The following is a 26,876-nucleotide window of genomic DNA, read 5'->3' on the forward strand; positions in this document are numbered from 1 at the left end:
GTTATGTAATTTTACTTGCCAGTATCGAACTATCGGATCCACTGAACTGAAATATTTGGCTTGTTCAAACCTGGTGAACAGTTCATCGATTTAAATAAGTTCATCTCTTTTCGTGATGACTGGGTGTTGTGTGATGTCCTTAGGTTCATTAGGTTTAAGTAGTTCTAAGTTCTAGGTGACTGATGACCGTAGATGTTAAGTGCCATAGTGCTCAGAGCCATTTGAACCATCAAGTTCATCTCTTTCACTTTCTATATTCTTATTTCGAGTATGTGTGGCTAAGACCAAGCACATCCTGCCTGCGGCTTCCTTAACAATTAACAGTATATTGCTTTAGACACGCTATGTTCAATAAGTTGATTTGCTGTTATTTTATTTATTTCTTCGCGTAGCACAGTTCGTAATCTTAAAGGTACAGGATATGGTTTACAAAAGAATGACTCATTTTTTTATTTTAAATTTACGTATGTAATCACCTGTTAACCCATGTTTCTTGAGAATACTGATCTCTATTTCCTTAGAATATTGTATAACTCTTTTTTTCTGCTCCTAAACTAAGAGAATAGGTCCATAAGTTTTGGTATACACTGAGATGAGAAAAGTCATGGAATACTTCCTAACGTCATGTTGTATCTCCTTTTGCCCAGCATAGTGCAGCAACTTGACGTGGCATGGACTCAAGTCCTTGAAAGTCCCCTGCAGAAATATTGAACCATGCTGCCTCTATAGCTGCCCATAATTTCGGAAGTGTTGCTGGTGGAGGATTTTGTTCATTAACTAACCTCTCAATTATATCTCATAAATGTTTGATGGGATTCATATTGGGCAATCTGAGTGGCCAAATCATTTGCTCAAATTGTCCAGAATGTTCTTCAAATCAGTCATGAACAATAGTAGCCCAGTGACATGGCACATTGTCATCCATAAAAATTGCGTGGTTGTTTGGGAACATGGAATCCACCAATGGCTGCAAATGGTCTCAAACTAGCTGAACATAACCATTCCCAGTCAAAGATCACTTCACTTGGACTAAGGGACCCAGTCCATTCCATGTAAACACAGCCTACATCATTATGAAGCTACCACCAGCTTGCACAGTGCTCTCTTAGCAACCTGCGTCCATGGCTTCGTGGGGTCTGCACCACGCTCAAATCCTACCCTCAGCTCATGCCAACTGAAATTGGGACTGATCTGACTAGGCCACAGTTTTCTAGTCATCTAGGGTCCAACAGATGTGGTAACAAATCCAGGAGAGGACCTGCAGGTGATGTCATCAGGTTAGCAAAGGCACTCGCTTTGGTTGTCTGCTGCCATAGCCCATTACTGCTGGATTTTTGTCATACTGTCATAACGGATACGTTTTTTTACATCCCACATTGATTTCTGCAGTTATTTCATGCAGTGTTGCTTTTCTGTTAGCACTGACAATTCTATGCAAACACTGCTTCTGTTGGTCATTAAGTGAAGGCTGTCGGCTATTATGTTGTCCGTGATGAGAGGTAATGCCTGAAATCTTGTACTCATCACAATCTTGACACTGTGGGTCTTGAAATATTAGATTCCCTAACTGTTTCAAAATGGAATGACCCATACACCTTGCTGCAAATACCATTCCGCGTTCAGTCTTTTAATTCCTGTTGTGCGGTCAGAATCACATCGGAAACCTTTTCACGTGAATCATCTGAGTACAAATGAAATCTTTGCCAATGCACTGCCCTTTTATGCCTTGGGTACATAATACTGCCAACATGTGTACGTATGCATATTGTTGTCCCACAACTTTTGTCACCTCAGTGTATACTTGGTTGTTATCAATCTGCGTACTAATCATACATTCCTCCATGCTTATCGTATTTGCATATGCAATTAAATGTATGTTGTTCACCAATACATATTTTTACTCAGGTTGATCTTAAAAGGTACTATTGTCCGACAGTCATCAGCCCTCGAAAACAATAATTCTGCATGAAACTTTACGACAAGTAACATTTGTAAATTAGCATTAGGTAGTGTTAGCAAAGTTTGCATTGATTACCAATTTCCTGTACTGATAGGTACAAGGGTTTTTTGTTTAATTAAGGAGAGACCTGGGCCCCTATCTCGCCCATGTTAATTCACTAATGTTAATGACCCATTATCTCAGAGACTGTTGTAGATATGGATTTGAAATTTCTGCCGTATATTAACTACTGACTCTTTATTCTAATGATCTATGATGGAAGGTTTTGCATCAAAACAAAAGATTTTACAAATTTTTTACTCAATGCCTGTATTTTTACAAAAATTTTGTTAACATAAATATACATAAAAATAGCTGAGCTGAATGTATATTCTTGGTTGTAGATCCATGGCTTACTGGATAGTTGTGCAGGACCCTATAAAAGTTTCAGTGCAATAGGATGAATAGTTTCTGAGAAAACGCGGCATTTGTAGTGAAAAATGTATAAACTGAGAAAAGGACATTTAAAGTTTTCATATGAAGTTACTTACCTTTATTGTTACATGACGTTATTAAAAACACCCTGCTCCATAGTCTAGGTCATCTTCATCAACAGTTCTATCAAGTAACAGCTGCCTTCTCTTTTTCCTTGCCTCTTTGGTCACATGTTTTGCTGAAACCTCAGCTTTTTTTCACTCTTCCGATGTCCACTTTGTGAAGACCTTCCACTGTATGCTTCCCAAAATCACCCGCTTCTCATGTACTCTGTCTGCCACTACATCCATTATTAAATGTGATTACAGTGTCATATGTTCCTGACTGTAGGGTCTTCATCCCAACAAGTACACTTTTTGGTATGCGAGTCCAGAGAAGATTATTGAAAGATTTGTTGACGTTTTGTGTTTTCCCACACAAACACCTTTTCAACAGATCTGGATGGGCCAGACCTCTAAATATAGGCTTCAGAGCCTCCAGTACTGCTTGAGGCACACTGTTTTTATGCTTAAAATCTGCCAGAGATCCTTCAGCTTTAGATTTTCTATATTTGCACCATGTCTCGGGAGGAGGAGGACACAAACAATGTTTGGGGTTGTTATCAGTTGAAATTTTATGATAGTAAATAGCCCACACCGCTCTCACCATCTTGTGCAAATCCCTGATAGCTTTGCCATAATAATCTTGAAACTGATCTATCACCTTGTCAGTCAGTCAGTCTGCCAGGACCTTTCATTGTTTTACCATCTGATAGCTTTGCGTTCCCAAGTTTTATTTTCAACTGTCTGAGACATGCACCTATTCTCTTTTTCACATGGCCTACACACTGTAGTTTAGTTATGGGCACACTGTAAGGTTTGCTGTCCACTACTGCTTTGAAAGACTTGCTGTCTCCATCTCCCAAGAACTGAATGTACCTAATTCCCCTTTCTTCCTCAGATCGCTGAAAAATATTTACTGCAGCAGCCACTTCCATCCCTCCACTTATTCTCTCATAATTTTTTTCCACAATTTGGCTTATGGGCTGCTTCTCTCTCTCTATCCACGCCAGCACATTTGCATCCTTGAAAATATTTTGTCAAAATCTCAAGTTCCAGGACTTTTCCTGTGTCAACACTTGTTGCTATTGCAACTCCATTCTTAGATTTTTGTCCTCGTCTCTGCCAGGAACCAATCCAAGGCAATACTGTTATCAGTGCAGCCATCATTTGCTTCCACTGCTTCTTTTGTTGCAGATATCATGGAATCTGTAGCCACTTCCACAATCACCAATGACATTTGTGTAGTGTTCATACTCTGTAGGAGAACCTGGCAAATTCAAGATGCTGCACAACATTTTCCCAGCTGCCTGACCGTTCCCAATGCAACTCAGTCCATATACTAAGCTTACGTTATTAGTATACAAGTTGTTTTTGCACTTGCTTGATGTGCAAAACGATTTAGAGCATTCGCAGTTCTGACAGGAAATACATAAATGACAAACGATTCCTTCTTATCTGATTCATCTTGAGACAGTGTTACTGCACCACCACAAAGAGAACAACTCACTGCATCACTTAGAACATGAGCCAAAATACCAAACTCCACAATTATATTCGTATCCATGTCTTTTTCTACTCTGAGCTCTTCATAAACTCTGAAGTCAACTTTCCTTTTCGAAGCCCTGGGGGGAGAGTGTGTAGGCTCTGCACTTTTCTTGTCACTGCTGTCACTTGTAGTTGCTTGTGATATACTCAAACAAGCTTCATCAGTTACACATTTTCCGTAAAACCTGTTACCTTTGTTTCTTCACTTCTTGAAAATTCCGCGTGGTTTTGTAATTTTTCTTCTGCAAAGTGCTGTCAATGTCTGCTTGCTGCGTGAACTAAAACCCACTAAACAGATATTTTTTTCTCATTGTCTGTGAAAACTCCTAGACCAGGAAATCTCAATACTTGAGCCTATGTAAATATCTGCTTTCTTTGCATTTAGTTCCCGAAATATTATGGGTTTTGGTTGGTTTTACTTCAGTTTCCTCATTTTTGTCAAGCTACCACTCTTGTGTAGCTATTTTATGGGTAAAGGCTATAAAATATTCTATATATGAGCCTGTAATTGTATTGCCATGTCCAGGATCATGGCGCCTGTCCAAGGACATTCAACTTTTTCTGTTACAATAACAGGATAATTCACTTTTAGTGCCCCATTAGGTTCTCTCCCTGGAATTCTTCATTATATTCTATGTTTAATTCGTTTAACTCTTCAATGCAGGTCAATGAAAGATTGACAGTTGTCCATCCTCTACACCAAATTTTCATTCTCGCGTAATGAGGTAATCTGTGTACTAATATCTTCACAAGGCATGATTATTCTTTTGGGGCATCTATATATTCAGATCTAGTTAAATGTCATTCAGATACATACCAATATTTCTTTTTGAATTTCCTGTGAAAATCATCCTATGATTTAAAATCTTGTGAACGAGTCGTTCCCCATTCAGCTCTGTCCCCTACCAAATAACTAGGTGCAAAGTCAATTTTTTATGATCTTTCCAGTTCTTAGGTAATGATCTAGAAAATACTCAGATAAACCCTTACCACTCCCAAGTTGGAGTTGCTCTATTGTATCATTTGATAACACTGTATTATTGACAGCCACATTTTTACAAAGTCTTGTTGGTTATTTTCTAAGGCTTGCCGTAATGTTTGAATTTCCTTCTGATGTTCCACAATGTTATTCAGTGAATTAGTTGTAGCAGTAGTTGGTCCAGCTTCATCTATTGTTCAACTAATTCCTGTGCACATTCGTCCTAACTAGTCAGTGTTTGGGAGACCAATTACTTCACTGAAATCTCTGCTGTGCTCCACTCAGTTCCACATCTCTGAGATTTGATTAGGTATATCTTTGAATTCCTAGGTGGATAGTTTGTTTAGATGTTTCATCATATTATTTATATTTTTTAACTGCTCTTGAACCTCCTTCCGTGCTAAACCATAATGCCTTTCTATTTCAAGCTGTAACTCCTTAGGTAACTTTGCTAAGGCCACTTGTGTCTTGTACATTTTTTCTATTATTGTTGTTAACTCCTCTCATGTTAGTCCATAGATAGTGATATTATTAGATAACTTCTCGTTGGTGGCTTTACTACTGTTTTTTAATTGCTCCCCATATGTTTGCAGTGTAATAATACTATTAAATATCTCATCTGATTAAATGTAACTTTTCAGCTTGAGCTTTACTGATAATTGCCAATTCTTCCAATTTCTTTAACATTTCTGACATACTTATCTCCATTATGTGACACACACACGTGTGTGTGTGTGTGTGTGTGTGTGTGTGTGTGTGTGTGTGTGTCCCTAATTAAAATTCCAGTTTTAAAGCACTGTAAAAAGAGAACCACTGCTCAGAAAGATGTCAACTTTGAACAGTATATTATTGACACGGTGGAAACCTCATAATAACAACAAAAAATAGACCAATAAATGGTGCTGTGAGTGTCAGAAAATGCACACCAATCGATGCACGGCACACAGCTGTTCCCCCAGTTGTGTCCAAGATGCCCTACATGACTGTCTCCATGAAGGATTGCACACTGCTAAAGCTATCTTACAGGTATGCTGTCTGTACATCAGTAGCCCTTCAGAAGTTCTGGACATTCAAGGGTATGGAAAAAGGCATTGGTCCAGTGTCTGCTGAGAGTCTGGAGAAAATGATTACAAAATTTGGAAAGACAGCTTCTTTTTGGAGTGCAGTGTGACAGAGGGAGGAAAACAGTTTATTCAGTGTGTGCCAGATATAGTGGCCGCAGCATTGCAGGAGTGGTAGAGTGATGGTGTGCAAAAATGTAGTGCTGGGGAATCGCCTGAGCATTGAGTGTGCCTGCAAACAAGGTGCACAAAATAGTGTGAAACATCCTGCACTGCTCTCCATACAGAAGCACGCATGTTCAGGAGTTGCTTCATGCTGACATGCCAACAAGACAGATATTTGCTCTGGAATTTCGTGATCACATGAAAGTGGACAATGAATGGCCATGGAACATTCTGTGGACAATGAAGCCCATTTCCATCTCCAAGGACATGTCAATACCCAGAATTGGAGAATATGGGCAACACAAGATCATCCAAGATCATCCTGCAGACACTTATTTAAAGAGCTAGAGATCTTCACTGTAGCCTCACAATATATATATTCACGTATGAAATTTGTTATTAACAATCCGAACAAATTCAAAAGTAATAGCAGTGTACATGGCTACAACACTAGGAGAAAGGATGGTCTTCACTACTCAAGGTTAAATCTAACTTTGGCTCAGAAGGGGGTAAATTATGTTGCCACAAAAGTCTTTGGTCACTTACCTAATAGCATCAAAAGTCTGACAGATAGCCGTATAGCATTTAAAAGGAAATTAAAAGAATTTCTTAATGGCAACTCTTTCTACTCATTAGATGAATTTTTAGAGGGTCAACAGAAACCTTCAATCTTACTCGTCGGCTTTGACCTGTGACGTAAGCGTGTTGTGGTGTGTGACGTCATTACGGCGCGGAGTTTGTTTTGCGATTGTGGCGTGTTTGTAGATGTCTTGTTTTTGTTTGTGGTGCTCTCTTGTGGTGTGTTCATGGTTTTCGTTTGTTTTAATTTAATGCTCATTGCTGTACGTCGGGTGAGTTTGTTATTGAGTGTATTTGGTTGTGGTTTTTTGTTTAGGAATGGATATGAAAGACCGCCTTAATAGTGTTCGGTTGAGGGCGATGATGGGCGACACAGCGTTAGAACTTATCAAGTTCTTACAACTATTTGGTTTAATCGCCGAAGTTGTTAAGTGTTCTCTTTGCCTTGAGGCGATGAAATTGGTTAAAGTTCCGGCCTCTCGGACCAGCGACGGATACATGTGGTGTTGCCGGAAAGATGGCGTATGGCGTTCTATAAGGCGTGGTACCTGGTTCGAGAAGTCTAGATTGGGCATGCGTGAGATTGGGCTTATTACATATTATTTTTGTTATAGATGCCCACAGAGTTTTTGCGCGTTTGAGACTGGTGTGAGTGAGAGGACTGTTTTAGACTGGTATTCCTTTTGTCGTGAAGTGTGTTCGGAATTTATTAAGTACAGGGGTAAGTTGGGTGGTCATGGGGTGCTTGTGGAGGTGGACGAGTCGCAGTTTGGTAAAAGGAAGTATGGGAGGGGGAAGTCTGTGGCTGGTCTTTGGGTGTGGGGGGCTGTTGTTCACGGGGGTGGGGGTACTGAATGTGTTTTTAGGGTTGTGGAGGGGAGGTCGAAGGCTGAATTAGTGGGGTTAATTGAGGAGTATGTAGAGCCCGGGTCCACAATAGTTTCTGATGCTTTTTCTTCTTATAGGGGGTTGGGTGACAGGGGATTTAATCATTTAGTAGTGAACCACAGTCTAGAATTTAAGAATTATGATACTGGGGCTTGCACTAACACAATTGAGGGGATGTGGGGGGCGGTTAAGTCAGTTCTTGGGAGGGGGAAGAGGCGCTCTTCCAACCTTCAGTCTCATTTAGATGAGTACTGTTGGCGGAAGAGTGTCCCAGAGGCCTATTGCATTTTTCGGGTTTTTTTAAGGGCTGTGGGTAAAATGTATAGGCCGAAAGTGGTTAGTTAGGGTGCATTTGTGTGTGATTGTGGTGGCCAATCTAGTTTCTGGGGCTGGAACTTTTTTGAGGTAAGTTCCGTTTTTTTTGTTTTTGATGTATGTTTTGTGTCAACAGAAATATCTGATCTCACGCGTCGGTTTTGACCCGTGACGTTAGGGACCTACACATTGATCTGTAGCGTAGCACTGAATACGAGGTTAGGTTGGGAGTTTTTTTTTTGGCGGGGGGGGGGGGGGGGGGGGGGGGGGGGGTCAGGGGGGGGCGCCCCCCCCCTGCCTGGCCTCGAGTACCACTTGTTTATTATTATCTTTGTTTGCTATCAATGTTAGCAGATTGTTCTTGTGAAACCTTTGTGTCGTTTATGGTCAGGTCAACGGAATTGTTCGATCGTAATTTATGTGATCGCAAGCTGTTGTAGATGTATGTAGGTGTAAGGGAAGTGTTGGTTTTTTAGGTTGGTGTTGGGGGATGTGATCGGTAGGTTCTGTTGAGCTATATAGGTCAATGGAAGTGTTCGATCGTAATTTATGTGATCGGGAGCTGTTGTAGATGTATGTAGGTGTAAGGGAAGTGTTGGTTTTTAAGTTTTGTATTGGGGGATGTGATCGGTAGGTTGTGTTGAGCTACATAGGTCAACGGAAGTGTTCGATCGTAATTTATGTGATCGGGAGCTGTTGTAGATGTATGTAGGTGTAAGGGAAGTGTTGGTTTTTTAGTTTTGTATTGGGGGATGTGATCGGTAGGTTCTGTTGAGCTATATAGGTCAAGGGAAGTGTCCGATTCTGGATAGGAATGTGTTTTTTTGTATTTGGTCAGTTTTGTAATGTTGATTTATTTCGTTGTATTGCGTGGTTTTGTATGGCGGTCGGTGGCTACATTTGTGTATATTTGTTTGTCCCCACCCAAAAACCCCTAATTTCCCACGCTTGTCCCGTTAGAGTCATTAGGCTTTTTGTGAAACTTGTGTATTTCAGTGTTTATAATACGTATGCGATGTTTTTATATCCGCCATATTGGAATTGTTGTTTATGGTCGTTTCCGCTACATTTGTGACGTCATGGGTCAAAGCCGACGGGTAAGATCGGACGCTTCTGTATTTCCTTTTTAGTTATAGTAAGTGGGTAATTTCCACAACCAAAAACAAAAATTAAAAAAAAAATTAAATAAATAAAATAAAATAAAAATATTAAGTGTCATGTAATATTTTGTATTATGTAATATCTTGTATAGATACCTTTTATTAACCTGACACATTCCACATCATTACGAAGTGTCATATTCCTGATCTATGGAACAAGTACTAATCTAATCTAATCTAATCTAACAAAATCCACATGCACATCAACCAGTACCATTTCATTCTGCAAAGGTAATAGTGTGGTGCGAGTGGAGGCCATTGTTAATTGTATGCCCGTATTTTTTCAGGAGATGAATCCTGTAGTCCAGTTACCTGTACTATAACTCGTAAACGCTGTTAGAGCCTTTAGTGCACTGTCACTCCAACCCTTCAACAATGTGGATGTGTGGGTAGGATAAATTTTATGCAAGATGGTGCTCCTCTGCACATTGCTTAGCCAGTGAAATGGCTGCTGCAGAGGAATTTTGGAAATACTAAAATCATTAGCTGTCATTTGGCGACAGCTTGGCCATGCAGATCACCTGATCTTAATGCCTGTGACTTCTGGATATGGGGTTATCTGAAATACGTTGTGTTCAATGCTCTCATTGTGAATAAAGTTAAATTGAAGGCACACATTGTGCAACATGTTCTGAACATGACTCCTGAGGCACTGGAATCTGTTGTGGGACTTGCTTATTTCTTGATTTGAACTTGGGGCAGAAAATGGTGGACAGCATATTGATCATGTCTTGGGCCAGTTGCATGACATTTGGCTTTTATTACAGTTTTTCGCCTCGGGACAGTTAAAAACTAATTTTTCTCTTGCCATCGTGGGTGGGCGTCCCAATCTAACAGTGCCACAACTGTCGGCTGCAGTCAGGCACAGTGAAGAGTAAGGATGGTGTAATGTTTAACTCAAACCATAGCCGTCATATTGCAGTACATCTGTCATTTGTAGCCAACCAATTTACACCAAGGTGTTTACAGCACCACCTTTTGATAAAATTTTTGTTAATTTTTTTAGTTCTTTGATGTTTCCCCTGCATCAATAATGTGCTGTTCAGATTTGACATAATTCTGAGCAGTGGGTCTATTTCTACAGTGTTTTGAAACCGGAACTTTAGTTATGGACACCCTGTGTGTGTGTGTGTGTGTGTGTGTGTGTGTGTGTGTAACACTGAACTGTATTTCTACAACTTTTTACAGCAGATTACTAAAGATAATTTCATCTCGGGGCTGTTTACAGCACATGTAATTGGCTGCACAGCAAGTTGCACGTGTAGCGTTGTGAGTCAATATGAGATAACTTTATTGCAGTAAACTACTTTGCAGAACAGCCCATAGCATTGGAGCCATTGGCTGTGAAGGAGACCGCCAATTGTGCCTTAGCAATGAGTCATTCGCACCTGTCGCTATGCTAGCTGTGAGAAGCGGTATCCATGTCGCTTTGAGCAACTGTATATTCAAACCCCTAAGAATCTAAATAAACTATATTAAATATAATTCAGTCTAGTTAAAAATTGGTACACTACCTTTTGTTATTCAAGAGAATATTGTATAAAAATTTCAGCTTCCTATCTATCATAGTTTCAGAGTTAGAGAAATTTACTTAAATCACAAACTGACACTTCTAAGATTAAATGCAGTTAAGATCTATAATAGTTTATCTTTTAGTATCATTAGAAAACATTTCCAGGACTCTCAATGGACAGCACTATTTAATCAGGATTTTCACATTTGAAAACTTTAACTACTTTTTATTTTTATAAGATAAAAATTAAAGAAAAAATTAATAACTATTTGTTTTGTTGTTGTGGAATGAATGAGAATGAGAGTATGTATGTGGGACATACATAAAATTTGAATATTATATTATATACACCATTACGTAACTGTGTTGTGGGAAAGTTGTGTTTTACCCACATTGCTGATGATGTATGTCTAAGTGTACTTGCTTTTGTAAGGAGGCAGCCAGAACAGCTCTTTGCAGAGTAATAAGTTTCTAAATTTATTTCAAGATTAGTTTTCTATTTGTTTGGTTTTGTTAAACATTATATTAATATTTGCATATTGAAATGATGTAAATGCATCTGTGAATAGTGATTGGCGTAGGACAGTTTTGGCACGAGAATAATCTCGAAGGATAGTTCTGAGTGGCTGATCATTTTGATCAACCAATCAGAGTTAAGCAGTTCCCGCGCACTGCTATGTAGTTATACAGGGAGAGAAGCAGACTGAACAGGAGTCGCTAGTCAGCTATCGGACGTGCAGGTCATGTTGAACGCTTCCGTTTGTATTATGTGTAAAATGAAATAATTGGCTTCTCATGTCCAGATTGTGTGGCCATAATAACAGTTGCATTTATGGACAGTTTTGTGAAGTTTGGAAGTTTTTGGATTGTTTTGTTGGAAAGAGAACCGTGCATGTACTTTCAGCCTTAGTAAAAATTCCGTGTGGCATGTTTTGTATTCGTTTATGGAATGTTTGGCAAGCAGTTTCTTTAATAGAAATCCACTGAAAAGGACTGACTGTGAAACTCGTACATAGTAGCAGAGTATTTGACTGTAGATCATGTAATAATCTGGGTCGGACTTAAGTGCATTCCTGGCTGCTTTGCGTGTGAAATGTATTGCATGACTGTGAACTAAGAACAGTGATCTTGTTAGTTAATTAAATTTGGGCTGATGGCAGAAGTTTTTTGTTGAACTAAGGAAATAAAAACACTAGTTTCAGAATTTTGACCTTTTACTAAAGAGATGAAGTAATTGCCCTACACCTGAAAATTGTTATAAGATATTACAGGATAGCTTGCTACTAGAGGTTTACGCAGACTTTTCAATGTGAGTATCAAGAACATTTTTTATCAACGCTGCTTTTAACGCCGTCTGAACAGTAACGTACGCAGAGAAACTTGCTGGTGATCAGACGCCATACTGAGGTAGGTGGAACTTTTGTAGTGAACAGTATGATGAAAGACGATGAACAAACATTTACGCTGCAATATCATTACCCACCCTGCCCCGCCACACACTGTGCTGCTGATGTGTTTTGTTTGGGCTCAGTGACACAGATATGAGTTACTGCACAGTCGTTGCATAGCCACTGACTGGGCACAGTGCTGTGAAGTGGAGCTGTTCTGTCATTACGCTGGTCAGCTGCTGCAGAGATGCCCTTGGAGATCATTGCTGCCACTGTAGTTTTGAACTCACAACAGAGTTCTTCCATGTCATCTATGATATAATCACACAAGTGCCAAAGGTTACTTAAGCATGTAGGTACCTATTGCTGTTCATGGGATTGCTACAGTCAACTATTATTCTTTTCTCACTTTTGAAACCAATTATCAATTCTTCAGTCACAACCACATTACATTTATTTTTTCTTTGTTATTTTAGACAACAACACAGTGTTGTGCCTCCTTATACATCTTTAGTTGTTGACTCAGGTTGCCCTGAACAGCTTTGTATTTTCTTTTGTTATTCTCTTCAAACTTCTTGAAAACCCAAAAATGCTCCCTCCTTTTCACATCACTAATTTGCGCCCTGCACAAGAGAGCGAAACTAGTGTTACATGGTGAATTTGTAACATCCTGTTGCGCGCGCGCGCGCGCGCGCGTGTGTGTGTGTGTGTGTGTGTGTGTGTGTGTGTGTGTGTGTGTGTGTGTGTGTGTCACCTTACCTTATAGATACTTTCTGGTCACTGTTCTCAGAGTTAATTACTTTTGTGGTCCTGCTATGCTGTGCCATGTTTCCAAGCAGTTGGACTCTTTCATCTTGTTGCAGCTGCGAGAAGAGAGCTACAGTCTGTCAAAACTAGTAAATGACGTAAGCAGTTTTGCACGAACTTTTCTGTATTATATGCACAATGTTTTTCTTATACAACTTTAGTTACAACAATGAATGAACAGATTGTCTTATTTTGTAACGCATGACAGGTTACAACATATGTGTGTATTGCTTTGACATTATCAATTGAGAGAATGAAAGTTCTTCTAAGGACTCTTCAGATGTTTCTTCATTTACATTCTTGCATGCATCTCTTCGCTTCTTGACTCCGAGGCACTGCCAAACCATTACACACAAAGAACAAGTACCCTGCCACAGCAGGTGGAGAGGTTTATTCACCATCGCACCTTGCCAATGCCTGAAAAAGATATGACTTACACTTCATTTGCACATATATAAAACAAAAGCGCGTGCACACCGTGGGATGTTCTACACTTACCAACTATTTAAACTACGTTTTCACTTCTCACAAACAACTTTTGGTGGCCTAAGGGGATAAAAATGGAACATGTTATTCCTAAGAATCCCATGTTAGTTTGGACTTACATTTACTGAGAGAAAACAAATGATAAACTCAAAACATTTTTAATCAGGAATTGAAATTACACAGCAGTTTGTCCAGGGAGATTCAAGAGTACTAAAATATATCTTCAAAAAGGCAGTCAGAATGTATCTCTTAAATAATGCATTACGGATTGCTTAGAAAACTGAGAGTAGGAGTTGCTGAAAGAAAATAGTGACATCTGAAACACCTGTGTCATGTTATAATAGATAATTCAGCCTAGATCTATAGTGTATAATACTAATATCTCACCATCTACGTTAGCTCAGTATCTCAATGAAATGTTTGGCTAGGGCCTCCCCTCAGGTTCTGGATCAAGTCTTTTGAGTTGACGCTGCTTCAGTGACTTGTGTGTCAATGGAGATTATGTGGTGGTGGTGATAACACAACACCCAGTCCCTGAGTGGAGATAATCACCGACCCACCTGGGAATCGAACCCAAGCTCCTTTGCACGGCATTCAGCCAAGTTGATCACTCAGCTCGGGGCGGATAGTATCTCAGTCATCACGAGGGACTGCTACGAGAGTAACTGTGTTGGTTATGTTGTGCCTCCATTTTATTCCATTGCTCTTTTGTAAAAGTTATTACTTTTTGAGCAACAAATCAATCGCTTCACCAGCACTAAAACAAAAATAAGAGTAAATGTAATAATTTAGGTCTAAAACAGCATTACTCAAACATTACTTAAAACTGTTCATTATTTCTACAGAAAGTGAAATCGGCAGAACATGGCTCAAAAATGAGTAACCAAAAGAAAGAAATGTGTTTTGTGTTTTCAGGATTGTGGATTTGGAAAAAAATATTTTGGAAATACAGCTAAAAACAAGAGATCCAGCATTAAGATGATGATTATTTGTATGCCACTTGTTTTACTTCACCAGCATCTATATTGCTTGGTCATTTGTAATTTTATGGCTGCAACTGTAATTTTTTGTGAAGGATCTACTTGTGTTGTACATTAAGAAATATTCAAGTTAATTTTCATTATTCCAGACATTCTAGCTGGCCACGACCCAATGGACTCGACTACAGTGCGTAAACCATTTTTGCCAGTTTGTCTTCCTAAGGATCTAGATGTTAAGGGTCTGCGAGTGGGTGTGCCTGCAGAGTACCACTGCCCTGGGCTGTCCACAGAGGTGCTGGCAGCGTGGACTGAGGTTGCAGATTTACTGGAACATAATGGAGCAGTTGTTTCACAGGTATGCTGTTTGCTAGTGGTTCATCTCTCATAACTTTCAAAAGTACTGCACATTTAAATTTTTGTGTCATCTGTTTCTCCCACTGTGTTTGTAAACTATCCTCAAGAGTAACCAGCATATAACAAAGTGAAATTACATTGTTATTTTTATTAGTTCTACTGATCGAAACATGGAAGAGGGGGCATTGGGGGCCGGCCGATGTTATATACGTGCCATGTCCATAAACAGTATTCCACTTGTGCCTCCTAAGTTATACCAAATGGTGAGGACCTTAGTGATCTTAAGCTGTATTCACTTGGGACAAGAAAATGTTCATGGATGATGAACTGGTTTGATTGTGTGGTATTATAGTGTGAAATTTTGTGTTTCACAGCATTCTGTAGGATGAAGAACTTAATAAGACAAGTCAGACATTTGCTTCGTGGAGAGGAATATGGCCGGTGAGATAAATTCCGGTTATTGCCCATATTTGGTAGGTTTTATATTATAACCGCCTGACAGAAATGTAAAGTAAAAGATGATGTGGCCAATGACATGATCACCACTTCCATGTCAACAAGAGATGAACACATCAAAACAAGAAGTAGACAACTCTTAAATATAAAGATAAGGTCAACTCCTCAAACATCTGAGTTTTCCCCTCCATTTCAATTGAAAGAGACCATAGAAGCTACAAAGAACATGAAACCTTGGAAGGCAGCAGGTGTGGGTGGTATTTACCCTGAGTTTCTATTGCACTGTGGGCCCTCTACTTCAAATGGATGAACACCTTCTTTTCAAATACCTTAGACAGGTCATCTGCCAACTCTCTTCAAGAAAACTGAGATCATTGTTGTACTAAATTCAAACAAAGAACCATCCAAAGTTTTAAACTACTGCCCCACTGCTCTCTTTAGTTTTCTTTCAAGCTCCTGGAGAGGCTCATTCATAACAGAATCTGTTCAGCCATAAGCAAACATGTCCCAGTAGAGCAAGTTAGGCTTAGTCAAGGAAGAGGATATGAGAAACAGGTGCTAGCAAAAACAACTCATATCGAAATGGCTCTGAGAAGCAGAAGATAATCATGGGAAGCTAAATCATCTAACTGCAGCCTATCATATTGTTTGGCATGATGACAAACTCCAGCTCAGATTTATCAGTGTTATTCTATATTGCAAACTACCCACTGTAATTGGCAACATGCTGAACAATAGATACTTCCATGTGTTCTCAGAGAACTCCAAAAGCATAGTTCACAAAATAAATGATAGTATCCCACAAAGTTCTGTTTTGGCCCCACTCTTTTTTAATTTTTGTAAATATGAGCTTCCAGAAACAAAAGCCAGGAAGTTTTGTTTATGCTAATGATATTGCTCTGATCATTCAGGATCAAAGCTTTAGGGAAGATGAAGGAACAGTAACATCAGAACAAGGACATTGGATGAATACTTCAAACACAATTCTCTGTGACCAAATAGTCAAAAGACCATTGTATCAACTTTCTACCTGTGAAATCAATAAGCAAACTTCAAACCTACACTCACATTTAGAGATCAGACTCGACACTGTTGCATACTCCAAAATTTCTAGGTTTTTTACATACAAATTGATCTCTGGAATGTGGCAACTAAAATCAAAACTTCGAACAATATACTCCAGAAGTTAACACTAGAATGGCAGAAGGGGTCAAAATGAACCTTGTGAAATGTTTTTTGTTCCTTGTCATATCCAGTTTATTTACTTTGTTAATGAAATTGTATGACTTTTTATGATTTTTCCTCTTCTTTCTGAAGATGTTTTAGTATTTACAAAATATTTTAGTTTTCTTCACCATTTCATTCAGTATACCTAGAATGGTGGAAGGAGTAAATTTGACCCCACCATAATTTCTCTTCTGAATATAAGTAAATTATCCAACAATACAGTGGCAACAGTGAGCAGTAATGCAGAGTTGTTGCTCCTCATTGTTGCAAATTGGCACATGTACATTCCAGTCTGACACAGCTTATGTCATGTCACTCAGGCAGTCTTTGTCCGTGTAACATGTTTTCGAGCATTTATCATCAGTGTGGACTTTCTGATGAAGAAGTGTTACATCTCTTAGATAATTCCGAAGTTGAATCGGAAATTGACTTCACTGATGATGATTATGTACCTGACACAAGTGAAGATGAAGACATTGTGAACGAGGGGCGATTAGTGGAAGAGGATTCAGTTGCTGATATATGTCAATCATCACCTCTTTCACCACAGCAGGTATAGTTGGAAGCGTCTACAAAGATGATTGCAAGGGATGAAACTGTGTGGGAGATTGGAAATTATTCATCTTCTGGAAGGTGGTCAGCTGTGAATGTTCTGAAGGGGAGAGGAGGTCCCAGTACTAATGCTTGTCAACGAGTAGACAGCTCTGTCATCGGTGCCACTCCGTCTTGTTTTTGATGAAGTAATGCTACGTTTCATGAAGAAATACATAGAATCAAATGTTCAAAAAGTACTAAAAAACAATGACTGGACTGTGTCACTTGAGGAACTGGAGAAACTGATAGCCATCATGTATCTTCGGGGTGTATTGTGCACAAAAGGTATGTCTGTGGATGATATCTGGTCGCACTCTTGGGGGCCTGCTTTTATCAAGGACATTGTGCCAAGGGTCAGATTTCAGGAACTTCTCAGATTTCTCCATTTTGATGAAAAATCAACCCAGGCTGAATGCCTGGCAGCCACCAAATTCGTTCTTGTATCTGAAATTTGGGGAAAATTAATTGAAAACAGTATTCACACTTACTGCCCTGGAAAAAATACAACCATTCACGAGCAACTGTTACCAAGCAAAGCAAGATTCAGGTTTACTCAATTCATGTCCAACAAACTAGACAAATATGGTCTCAAATTCTGGTTGGCTGTTGATATAACAACAAAGTATATATGTAATGCTTTCCCGTGGCAAAGAGGATACGCATAAAGAGAAACAACCACTTACAGAGTACGACGTTCTGTGTCTCATGGAGCCATTTGTAAATCAAGGAAGAAATGTGACCACAGACAACTTCTTTACATCTCTTAAACTTCGTTTGTTGGTACAATGAACAAGATCTATGAAATCTCTGAAGAAGTAACGAAGCCGAATGCTGAAATACACTCCGCCACAATACTGCACAATAGTGACAACACAGACTGCACCTTGATTTTATAGCAAAGAAAGAAGAATAAAAATTTCATTTTTCTGAATTTGCTGCATGCTAAAGTAGCAATAAGCAAGAAACCTGAAACCGTAATGTTCTACAATGCGACAAAGTACGGGGTGAACGTGGTTGATCAAATGACCTGTAAATATACTATGAAGGTTGAATATAGGAGATGGCCAATGCATGCCTTCTACAACATACTGGACATGGCGGCAATAAATGCATGTGTCATCTATAATATCATAATGAACAAGAAAATGGAAAGGAAAAAGTTCGTACTTCAACTGGCAAATGAACTCAAGGGAATGAAAGAGCAAGAACATAAGGCAAAGTTAGAGGATATGGGACAGAAATCACCTAGAAGGCGGAGTGCCAAATCAGCCTCTGCAATGGCAACAAGACCAGTGAAAACTGTGTAAAGTGCCACAAAGCCGTGTGCGGAAAATGTGTGCATAAAACAGAGATCACCTGTGCTAAGTGCGTCTAGCAGCTTCAAGTGACTTGACTGAAAAGTAATACAGAGCTGTTTGTAAAATACTTGTGAAAGTAAAATTGACCAATTATACTAAATGTGTCTAGAAGGTTGTATGAATAATTAATCAATTAAAATCTATAGTTTAGAAACTTGTTAGCAGTAGCAACAATAAATTTGTATGATACATTATTGTTCAAATAAATTAGTAATTATTATTTATAATTGTAAATAATTGTTGTAATTACTGGAAATAAAGTATGGATTAACAAACACTAAAAAAATACTTGTAGAAGTCAAACATGAAGATATTTTATGTGGGGTCAAAATGACCCCTTTCCGCCATTTTAGGAATGTCAGAATCTCTGCCATTCTAGTGTTAACTGGAACCACCTGCGGTGCCACTGCAACAGCCCGCAGATCAGCAACTCTAGCTCTTTCTTACTGAGTCACAGAATACACCACTCACATTAAAATCTCTCTCTCTCTCACACACACACACACACACACACACACACACACACACACACAGCTCAGTCGAGCAATGCGCCTGTCACAGGGTGTATTTGTCCCACAATGATGCACTGGCTACCAATACTTAGTAACATTCCACCACCATCCATAAGAAGAGCACAGTCATTGCCGATTGTATGGAAAAAAATAAAATAATAATAATAACAAAAATAAAAAAAAAAAAACATAATAACCAATTCATTCAGAAACCCAGTGACTGAGGCATAGAAAGCCATTGTGGCGCACAGCAATCAGCCTGCAGGATACTAACTCAAAAATGCAAGAAGGCTATCAATGGCAGGAGCAATCTTTCATTAAGCATCTCCAATTAATCAAAACTTGTGGGAGCAACCAGCAGGTTTTCATCTACGCCAATGATAGTAGTACATACTGAATTGGATCAGAACTGACTGGGGCAGATGTGGAGCATTGCTGCACCATGGGGGATGGCCCTGAATATGATTGCTATGAAGAACAGCAGACAGTACATCATATAGCATTTGAATGTTCTCTCAGAGCATTCAAAGGGACTGTGGAAGGCCTACACAGTTCCTGTGTGGAAGCTTCTGATGGGACTTCCAACCTGGACTTAAAGCTATGAACCCATTAGGAACTTTCAAGTGTGTGTGTGTGTGTGTGTGTGTGTGTGTGTGTGTGTGTGTAGAATTTATGAATTTTCATATTATAACTTGTCAATGGTACATTGAAGATTCATCAAAAAAGCTTTATTCTTGGTATGAAGCTCGTCTGTAAGCATGGACCAACCTCAATGTAATCCACATCTAGTGGGCTTAATGATAAGCACATCCCATACGAGAATGACTGTAACCATCATCGTCTGTGTACACGTTTGGCAAATATGGATGTCCTAAGCTGGAGTCTGGTGAGCACTGCCAATACTCTGTAAGCTCTTTTATTTTTGCAACCACATCTGTCACTGCACTGGAACTCTGTACATTGCAAGGAATGAGGATTTCACTTAACCACCCTGATCACGAGGGTGATAAAAAGAAAGTCAGAAACCCTCAGTCTCCAGGTGTGTGGAGCTCTGTCGCTGGCTACTCATGGGAACACCATGGTGAATCCACTAAACCTCATTCCCAATGGGAAAAGTGTACTGTCATGTTGTATTCATGCCAACTCAGCAAAAAGACAGAGGGATTTTTCCTGACATTCGGATAAGATTACAAAAGACTCAAGTCACGGATAAAGTGTGTTTCTAGTTATGGGGAGAGGAGAGGGGAAGTACAATTTTTCTTTGTTCACGGAGGTTGAAAAGGGGTTGCAGGTGCCCTAACAACATTTCCATACCCTGGATGAGGTCACTCCCCAACATGCTATAGCCATTACACATTGTGTACAGAGGTACCAGCTGCTCACCTAGTCACCAAAACCATAACCAGGAAAACTAAGCGAGGCCCCCACATGTGGAAATCCTCCAGAACAACAGTTTCTAAGGTGCCAAAAAGCTCCTCACTGGCCATCTTGTCTGGCCACTAGACAACTAAGGGGCTTCTTTTTCTTTGACGTAGAATGCTTATTGTTACCAGCTAAAGAAGACTGTGTTCTGTTATGTGAAAGTGATTGTGCTAAATGTCACAAATAGGAAATACATCCAGCCAAAAGGAATATGAGAATAACTATAGTATGGAACACAGCCCTTCAAATTTGTCATTTTAACAGACTGTGATCATAATGTTATTCTTGGATGGAACTTCTTGCAGGCATCAAAACTTGTTATAGACTGTGGAAGACTTAGTGTCCGGGCAGGGCAGACAATAAAAGCTAGAAAACTAAAAGGGACTGAAGAAAGGAATAGTCACTGATGTTATGTGCCTGTGTATTGAGTGCTGTGTTTATATACTGTTTAATTTTAGTATGATCATGTGACATACCGTACTTTGATTTTAATGTTGGTATTACTAAACAGTGATTATGATAAACGTGACGTGACAAAAAACGAAGAAGAAGAAGAAGAAGTAGTAGAGAGTTCTTCGACAGCTAATTTGTGCACGTATGTTTGACCTATTTCTCAGCACCAGTACTTAGTGAAGCAATTCAATATCTTACCTTCTTATGTGAATTAATATGCATTAACATTGATGTATCTATACGAGACGTGACACTTGTCAATCTCAGGTATTTCTGAATGTAAAATTCTTCTATAAATTTGAACCTTAATACAAAGGGCAGGAGTAGGTTTAATAATAAATAAAAAAATAGGGGTGCAGGTAAGCTAGTACAAACACCATAGTGAATGCATTATTGTGGCCAAGATAGACACGAAGCCCACGCCTACTGCACTAATACAAGTTTATATGCCAACTAGCTATGCAGATGATGAAGAAATTGATGAAATGTATGATGAGATAAAAGAAATTATCAGGTAGTGAAGGGAGACGAAAATTTAATAGTCATGGGTGACTGGAATTCGTCAGTAGGAAAAGGGAGAGAAGGAAACATAGTAGGTGAATATGGATTGGGGGGTAAGAAATGAAAGAGGAAGCCATCTGGTAGAATTTTGCACAGAGCATAACTTAATCATAGCTAACACAGGGGTTCAAGAATCATAAAAGAAGGTTGTATACATGGAAGAATCCTGGAGATACTAAATCAGATAGATTATATAATGGTAAAACAGAGATTCAGAAACCAGGTTTTAAATTGTAAGACATTTCCAGGGGCAGATGTGGACTTTGACCACAATCTATTGGTTATGAACTGTAGATTAAAACTGAAGAAACTGCAAAAAGGTGGGAATTTAAGGAGATGGGACCTGGATAAACAGACTAAACCAGAGGTTGTACAGACTGTCAGGAAGAGCATAAGGAAACATTTGACAGGAATGGGGGAAAGAAATATAATAGAAGAAGAATGGGTAGCTCTGAGGGATGAAGTAGTGAAGGCAGCAGAGGATCAAGTAGGTAAAAAGACGAGGGCTAGTAGAACTCCTTGGGTAACAGAAGAAGTATTGAATTTAATCGAGGAAAGGAGAAAATACAAAAGTGCAGTAAATGAAGCAGGCAAAAAGGAATACAAACGTCTCAAAAATGAGATCGACAGGAAGTGCAAAATGGCTAAGCAGGGATGGCTAGAGGACAAATGTAAGGATGTAGAGGCTTATGTCACTAGGGGTAAGATAGATACTGCCTACACGAAAATTAAAGAGACCTTTGGAGAAAAGAGAACCACTTGTGTGAATATCAAGAGCTCAGATGGAAAACCAGTTCTAAGCAAAGGAGGGAAAGCAGAAAGGTGGAAGGAGTATATAGAGGGTCTATACAAGGGCCATGTACTTGAGAACAATATTGTGGAAATGGAAGAGGATGTAGATGAAGATGAAATGGGAGATACAATACTGTGTGAAGAGTTTGACAGAGCACTGAAAGACCTGAGTCAAAACAAGGCTCTGGGAGTAGACAACATTCCATTAGAACTACTGATGGCCTTGGGAGAGCCAGTCCTGACAAAACTCTACCATCTGGTGAGCAAGATGTATGAGACACGTGAAAAACCCTCAGACTTCAAGAAGAATATAATAATTTTAATCCCAAAGAAAGCAGGTGTTAACAAATGTGAAAATTACCGAACTATCAGTTTCATAAGTCACAGCTGCAAAATACTATCTAACACGAATTCTTTACAGACGAATGGAAAAACTGGTAGAAGCCGACCTCAGGGAAGATCAGTTTGGTTTGTGTAGAAACATTGGAACACGTGAGGCAGTACTGACCTAACAGCTTATCTTAGAAGAAAGATTAAGGAAAGACAAACCTACGTTTCTAGCTTTTGTAGACTTAGGGAAAGCTTTTGACATGGTTGACTGGAATACTCTCTTTCAAATTCTAAAGGTGGCAGAGGTAAAATATAGGGAGCGAAAGGCTATTTACAATTTGTACAGAAACCAGATGGCAGTTATATGAGTCGAGGGGCATGAAAGGGAGGCAGTGGTTGGGAAGGGAGTGAGACAGGGTTGTAGCCTCTCTCCGATGTTATTCAATCTGTATATTGAGCAAGCAGTAAATGAAACAAAAGAAAAAAATTGAAGTAGGTATTAAAATCCATGGAGAAGAAATAAAAACTTTGAGGCTCACCGATGACATTGTAATTCTGTCAGAGACAGCAAAGGACTTGGAAGAGCAGTTGAACGGAATGGACAGTGTCCTGAAAGGAGGGTATAAGATGAACATCAACAAAAGCAAAACGAGGATAATGGAATGTAGTCGAATTAAATCGGGTGATGCTGAGGGAATTAGATTAGGAAATGAGACACTTAAAGTAGTAAAGGAGTTTTGCTATTTGGGGAGCAAAATAACTGATGGTCGAAGTAGAGAGGGTATAAAATGTAGACTGACAATGGCAAGGAAAGCGTTTCTGAAGAAGAGAAATTTATCATCATCAAGTATAGATTTAAGTGTCAGGAAGTCATTTCTGAAAGTATTTGTATGGAGTGTGCCATGTATGGAAGTGAAACATGGACGATAAATAGTTTGGACAAGAAGAGACTAGAAGCTTTCGAAATGTGGTGCTACAAAAGAATTAGATGGGTAGATCACATAACTAATGAGGAGGTACTGAATAGAATTGGGGAGAAGATGAGTTTGTGGCACAACTTGACTAGAAGAAGGGATTGGTTGGTAGGACATGTTCTGAGGCATCAAGGGATCACCAATTTAGTATTGGAGGCAAGTGTGGAGGGTAAAAATCGTAGGGGGAGACCAAGAGATGAATACACTACGCAGATTCAGAAGGATATTGGTTGCAGTACATACTGGGAGATGAAGCAGCTTGCACAGGATAGAGTAGCATGGAGAGATGCATCAAACCAGTCTCAGAACTGAAGACCACAACAACAACAACAACAATACGAAACAACATTTACATCAAGAACTAACCATTATCACCACCTCAGTATGTAGTCTAATAATTAATATTACACAGTAAGTATTACAAGCGGAACCTTAATGATAATCCTCTATAAACGTGTAAGATTAGAATACCTGTATGCTTTGGGATGCTGTTGCCAATAGTCAGAAATTTTCAGCTGTATACCAATTAGTAAATCGTCTTTCTTTTCTTTCAGTTATTTACCGTATGGAAATCTCCTTTTCTTTGACAAATTAAATAACGTACATAGTTTAAGATAGTGCTATGTGTATATAAAGTCTCTAATTATTTCAATGGTAAATACTTCTCTGACTTTGTTTATTCCTGTGATACTATTATTGCAGCTTATAATATATGGCAGTCTGTCGACCTCATCTGTGATCTCTAAATGCAACTTTAAATAAATTACAGAAAGTTAGACTTTTTGTCTTAATTTGAATTAATTTTTGTCATTGGACTTTTGTTAATCTCTCCTTTTCTCTTTGTGTTTACTTCCTTTCAGTCCATTAGTGGTAAATGTAGAAAAGATTTCAACTTTCTTTAAATTTTGTGCTTCACAACAAATGCATAGTGAAAAAAAGTTTTTTCTTTCATTTTTCATCTTTCTTCGTTTATTAAATTTCGATTGCAAGTACCATAAAATGTTTCTATCTTTTGCCTTCACTTTAAATATTCATTGCCACTCCTAGTACATGCTGGTCATGTCATCAGAGACAATTCAGTTTTTGTGTTTGTCCTTGATTAATTACGGTTGAATACACTGAATTTTATCAACCTTCTTCTTTCATGTAATAGATACAATGACTGTAGCTACAAAATCAGAAGATGATCTCTTTATATTCATCTTTGATTTCAATCTGGGCATACCATGTTTTTATACTTTGTTGGTTATTCGTCTGACACTACTATACCTCTTACAATGAATTTGATAGAGTGCCAGAAAAAAACTGATCACCCTCATCAGAATTGAATCGTACAACGAAAACGAAACAAAAGTTCTGTACATTTATCCAACAAAAATACAATGAAAATCAAAGCTCTAGCTCTTCAGGCATGACAATTCTCAAACCCACTTACAAAATCTAATTTTATAATGGTCAAATGTCACAATGAATTCTGAGAATTACAAAATTGCCACGTCTCATCTTTCAGTATGGTTCTGAAGTTTTTGTCTAAACCTTTCTGTATGCTAGGGTACATCTCAGCTTTCAGATACCAGGCACTCTTCGCAGTGTAAAATAATACTGTTTCCTGAATATTATTCTCTATGGACTGCCACAATTACAGTAATCACTATACCTTGAGACTTCACCTTGCTCAGGTATAACAAATCCCCATCAATCATCAAATAAAATACTGCTCAGACTCGAGTATCTTAGAGTGGGCCAACAGTTTAAGTATTGTACCCACAGGAAACAGTCGGATACACCATTTGACAAAATTGAACTATTGTACCCATGCTCCATCAAATAAACTTGGAGGTGCTGCACAAGTTAACTCATTCCTTCAGATTCACTTACCACCATCGTCATTTAATTAATTGATGTCCCTAGTGGTTGCAAAAGCACTTCTGTACTAACTTCCCTACAAACTGGTAACCAGAACTAAATTTCTGGAACACACCAAAATTCCAGGCTAGTGATATCCTTCTAAATGTACTATCTGCATACACTATGCACAGTTAGACTTACAAAGTAGGATAAGTAACACTCAACCAACGTCTTCCCTGCAGGAGGTCTACCTTGGTTCATGACAAAAAGGGAACTGCCCATCTCTCCATGTTAAGTGTAACATGAACCTTATTTCGAGACAAAATGTGCACCAATTTTGTAATTTTACAATAATAAAATCATTGTAGGCGATGGCTGTCACAGCTTCATGTAGCGGCCAGGCCACGATGTTGGTGTGCAATCTTTGGAATCTGCTGTAACTGCCGCACTTTCTCTGTTTTACTGCATCACTGCCAATGTTCAGCCATCCGCGAGCTTGATTTCTACAACACCCTTACTCCAGTTAATTGAACAATTATTTAATTACAGATTTACATATTTCCCTTCAAAATTCTTTCAGTTTAAGTTTCCTCACATGACTTTGCAGTAGCTGGGGGCAAAAACTAAACCACTTTTAGATGGCAGAGGCATTTGACACAGGACACTGGGAAGAAATGCTGAGACAGAAGAAATTAACATAAATTAAGGCCAGTGGATGGCAAAAACCAAAAACACATTGTAAGGCAGGTTGCCGCCTTTGGAGTTCTGAGAAACTTGTGTCTGGGGGAAGAGTCCAGATGATGTGTTTGCTGAAAGAAGCACTGAGGTCACGACTGTTGTTTTGTAGAGCATGCTTTGGAACAGGATATTGTGTGTAGTCAGTGTACACTCTGTCTAAACCAATTCATTCTGACTGACAACTTAGTGGTAGTCATACCACTGTAGAAAGCCAAAATTTTTACATAACAGCTGGTACATGCCATGTCATTTTTCAGGTGGCTTTCCCTTTGATAGTATATATTTTGCTACTTGCAAGACTGGTATAGGCGGTGGTAGGAGGGTGCATAGGGCAAGTCTTACTGTGCAGACAGTCACGGGATAGGAACCATGGGGTAGGGAAGTGGGTGCAGAAGGAGCATATGGTCTGACCAGGATATTGCAAAGACTGGGGGGGAGGGGGGGTTAGGGGCAGAAAGCTGTTCTAGGTGTGGTGGGCAAATTCTCAGACAGAATGGACCTCATTTCAGAGCAAGCTTGTAGGAAGTTGTAGCCTTGTTGAAGTAGCTGATTAATACATTCAAGATCAAGATGATACTTAATGACAAGAGGTGTACCCCTAAGTTGTTTCTGGGAAGGATCAGCAGTACCAGGATTGGATTTCTGGCTCAGAAAATCAGCTTTTCAATTAGGCTGATGGGGTGATTAAATCCAGTGAAGGGTGAGGTGAGAGCGGAGGTGTATTGCTTTAAGAGTCTGTATCTGAACAATACGTTTGCCTCGAGTGCCACAGCTGTATGGGAGGGAATGTTTGACACGGAAAGGATGACAACTGTCAAAATGTAAGTACTGTTTGTTAGTAGGATTGTTTGTACAAGTGTTTGCACATTTTGTCAACTTTTATGCCTTTTCTCTAGCTGCTGCTTGGCAAGTAGAT

General features: G+C 39.1%; 1 protein-coding gene across 2 annotated transcripts in view; it reads left to right on the forward strand.

The window, feature by feature from the left end:
• Positions 1-26,876, forward strand: part of LOC126188310 (glutamyl-tRNA(Gln) amidotransferase subunit A, mitochondrial) — a 175,454-nt gene that overhangs the window by 86,834 nt on the left and 61,744 nt on the right. For both annotated transcript variants that reach the window (XR_007537850.1, XM_049929904.1), the window contains exon 6: positions 14,491-14,696. Coding sequence is in view for 1 of the 2 variants with exons in the window: in XM_049929904.1 (XP_049785861.1) it covers positions 14,491-14,696 (206 nt within the window). In the remaining variant the exon portion in view is untranslated. The remainder of the gene's footprint in view (positions 1-14,490; positions 14,697-26,876) is intronic.

This window comes from Schistocerca cancellata, chromosome 5, assembly GCF_023864275.1.
Source record: "Schistocerca cancellata isolate TAMUIC-IGC-003103 chromosome 5, iqSchCanc2.1, whole genome shotgun sequence".
NCBI classification, from domain to species: Eukaryota; Metazoa; Arthropoda; class Insecta; order Orthoptera; family Acrididae; genus Schistocerca; species Schistocerca cancellata.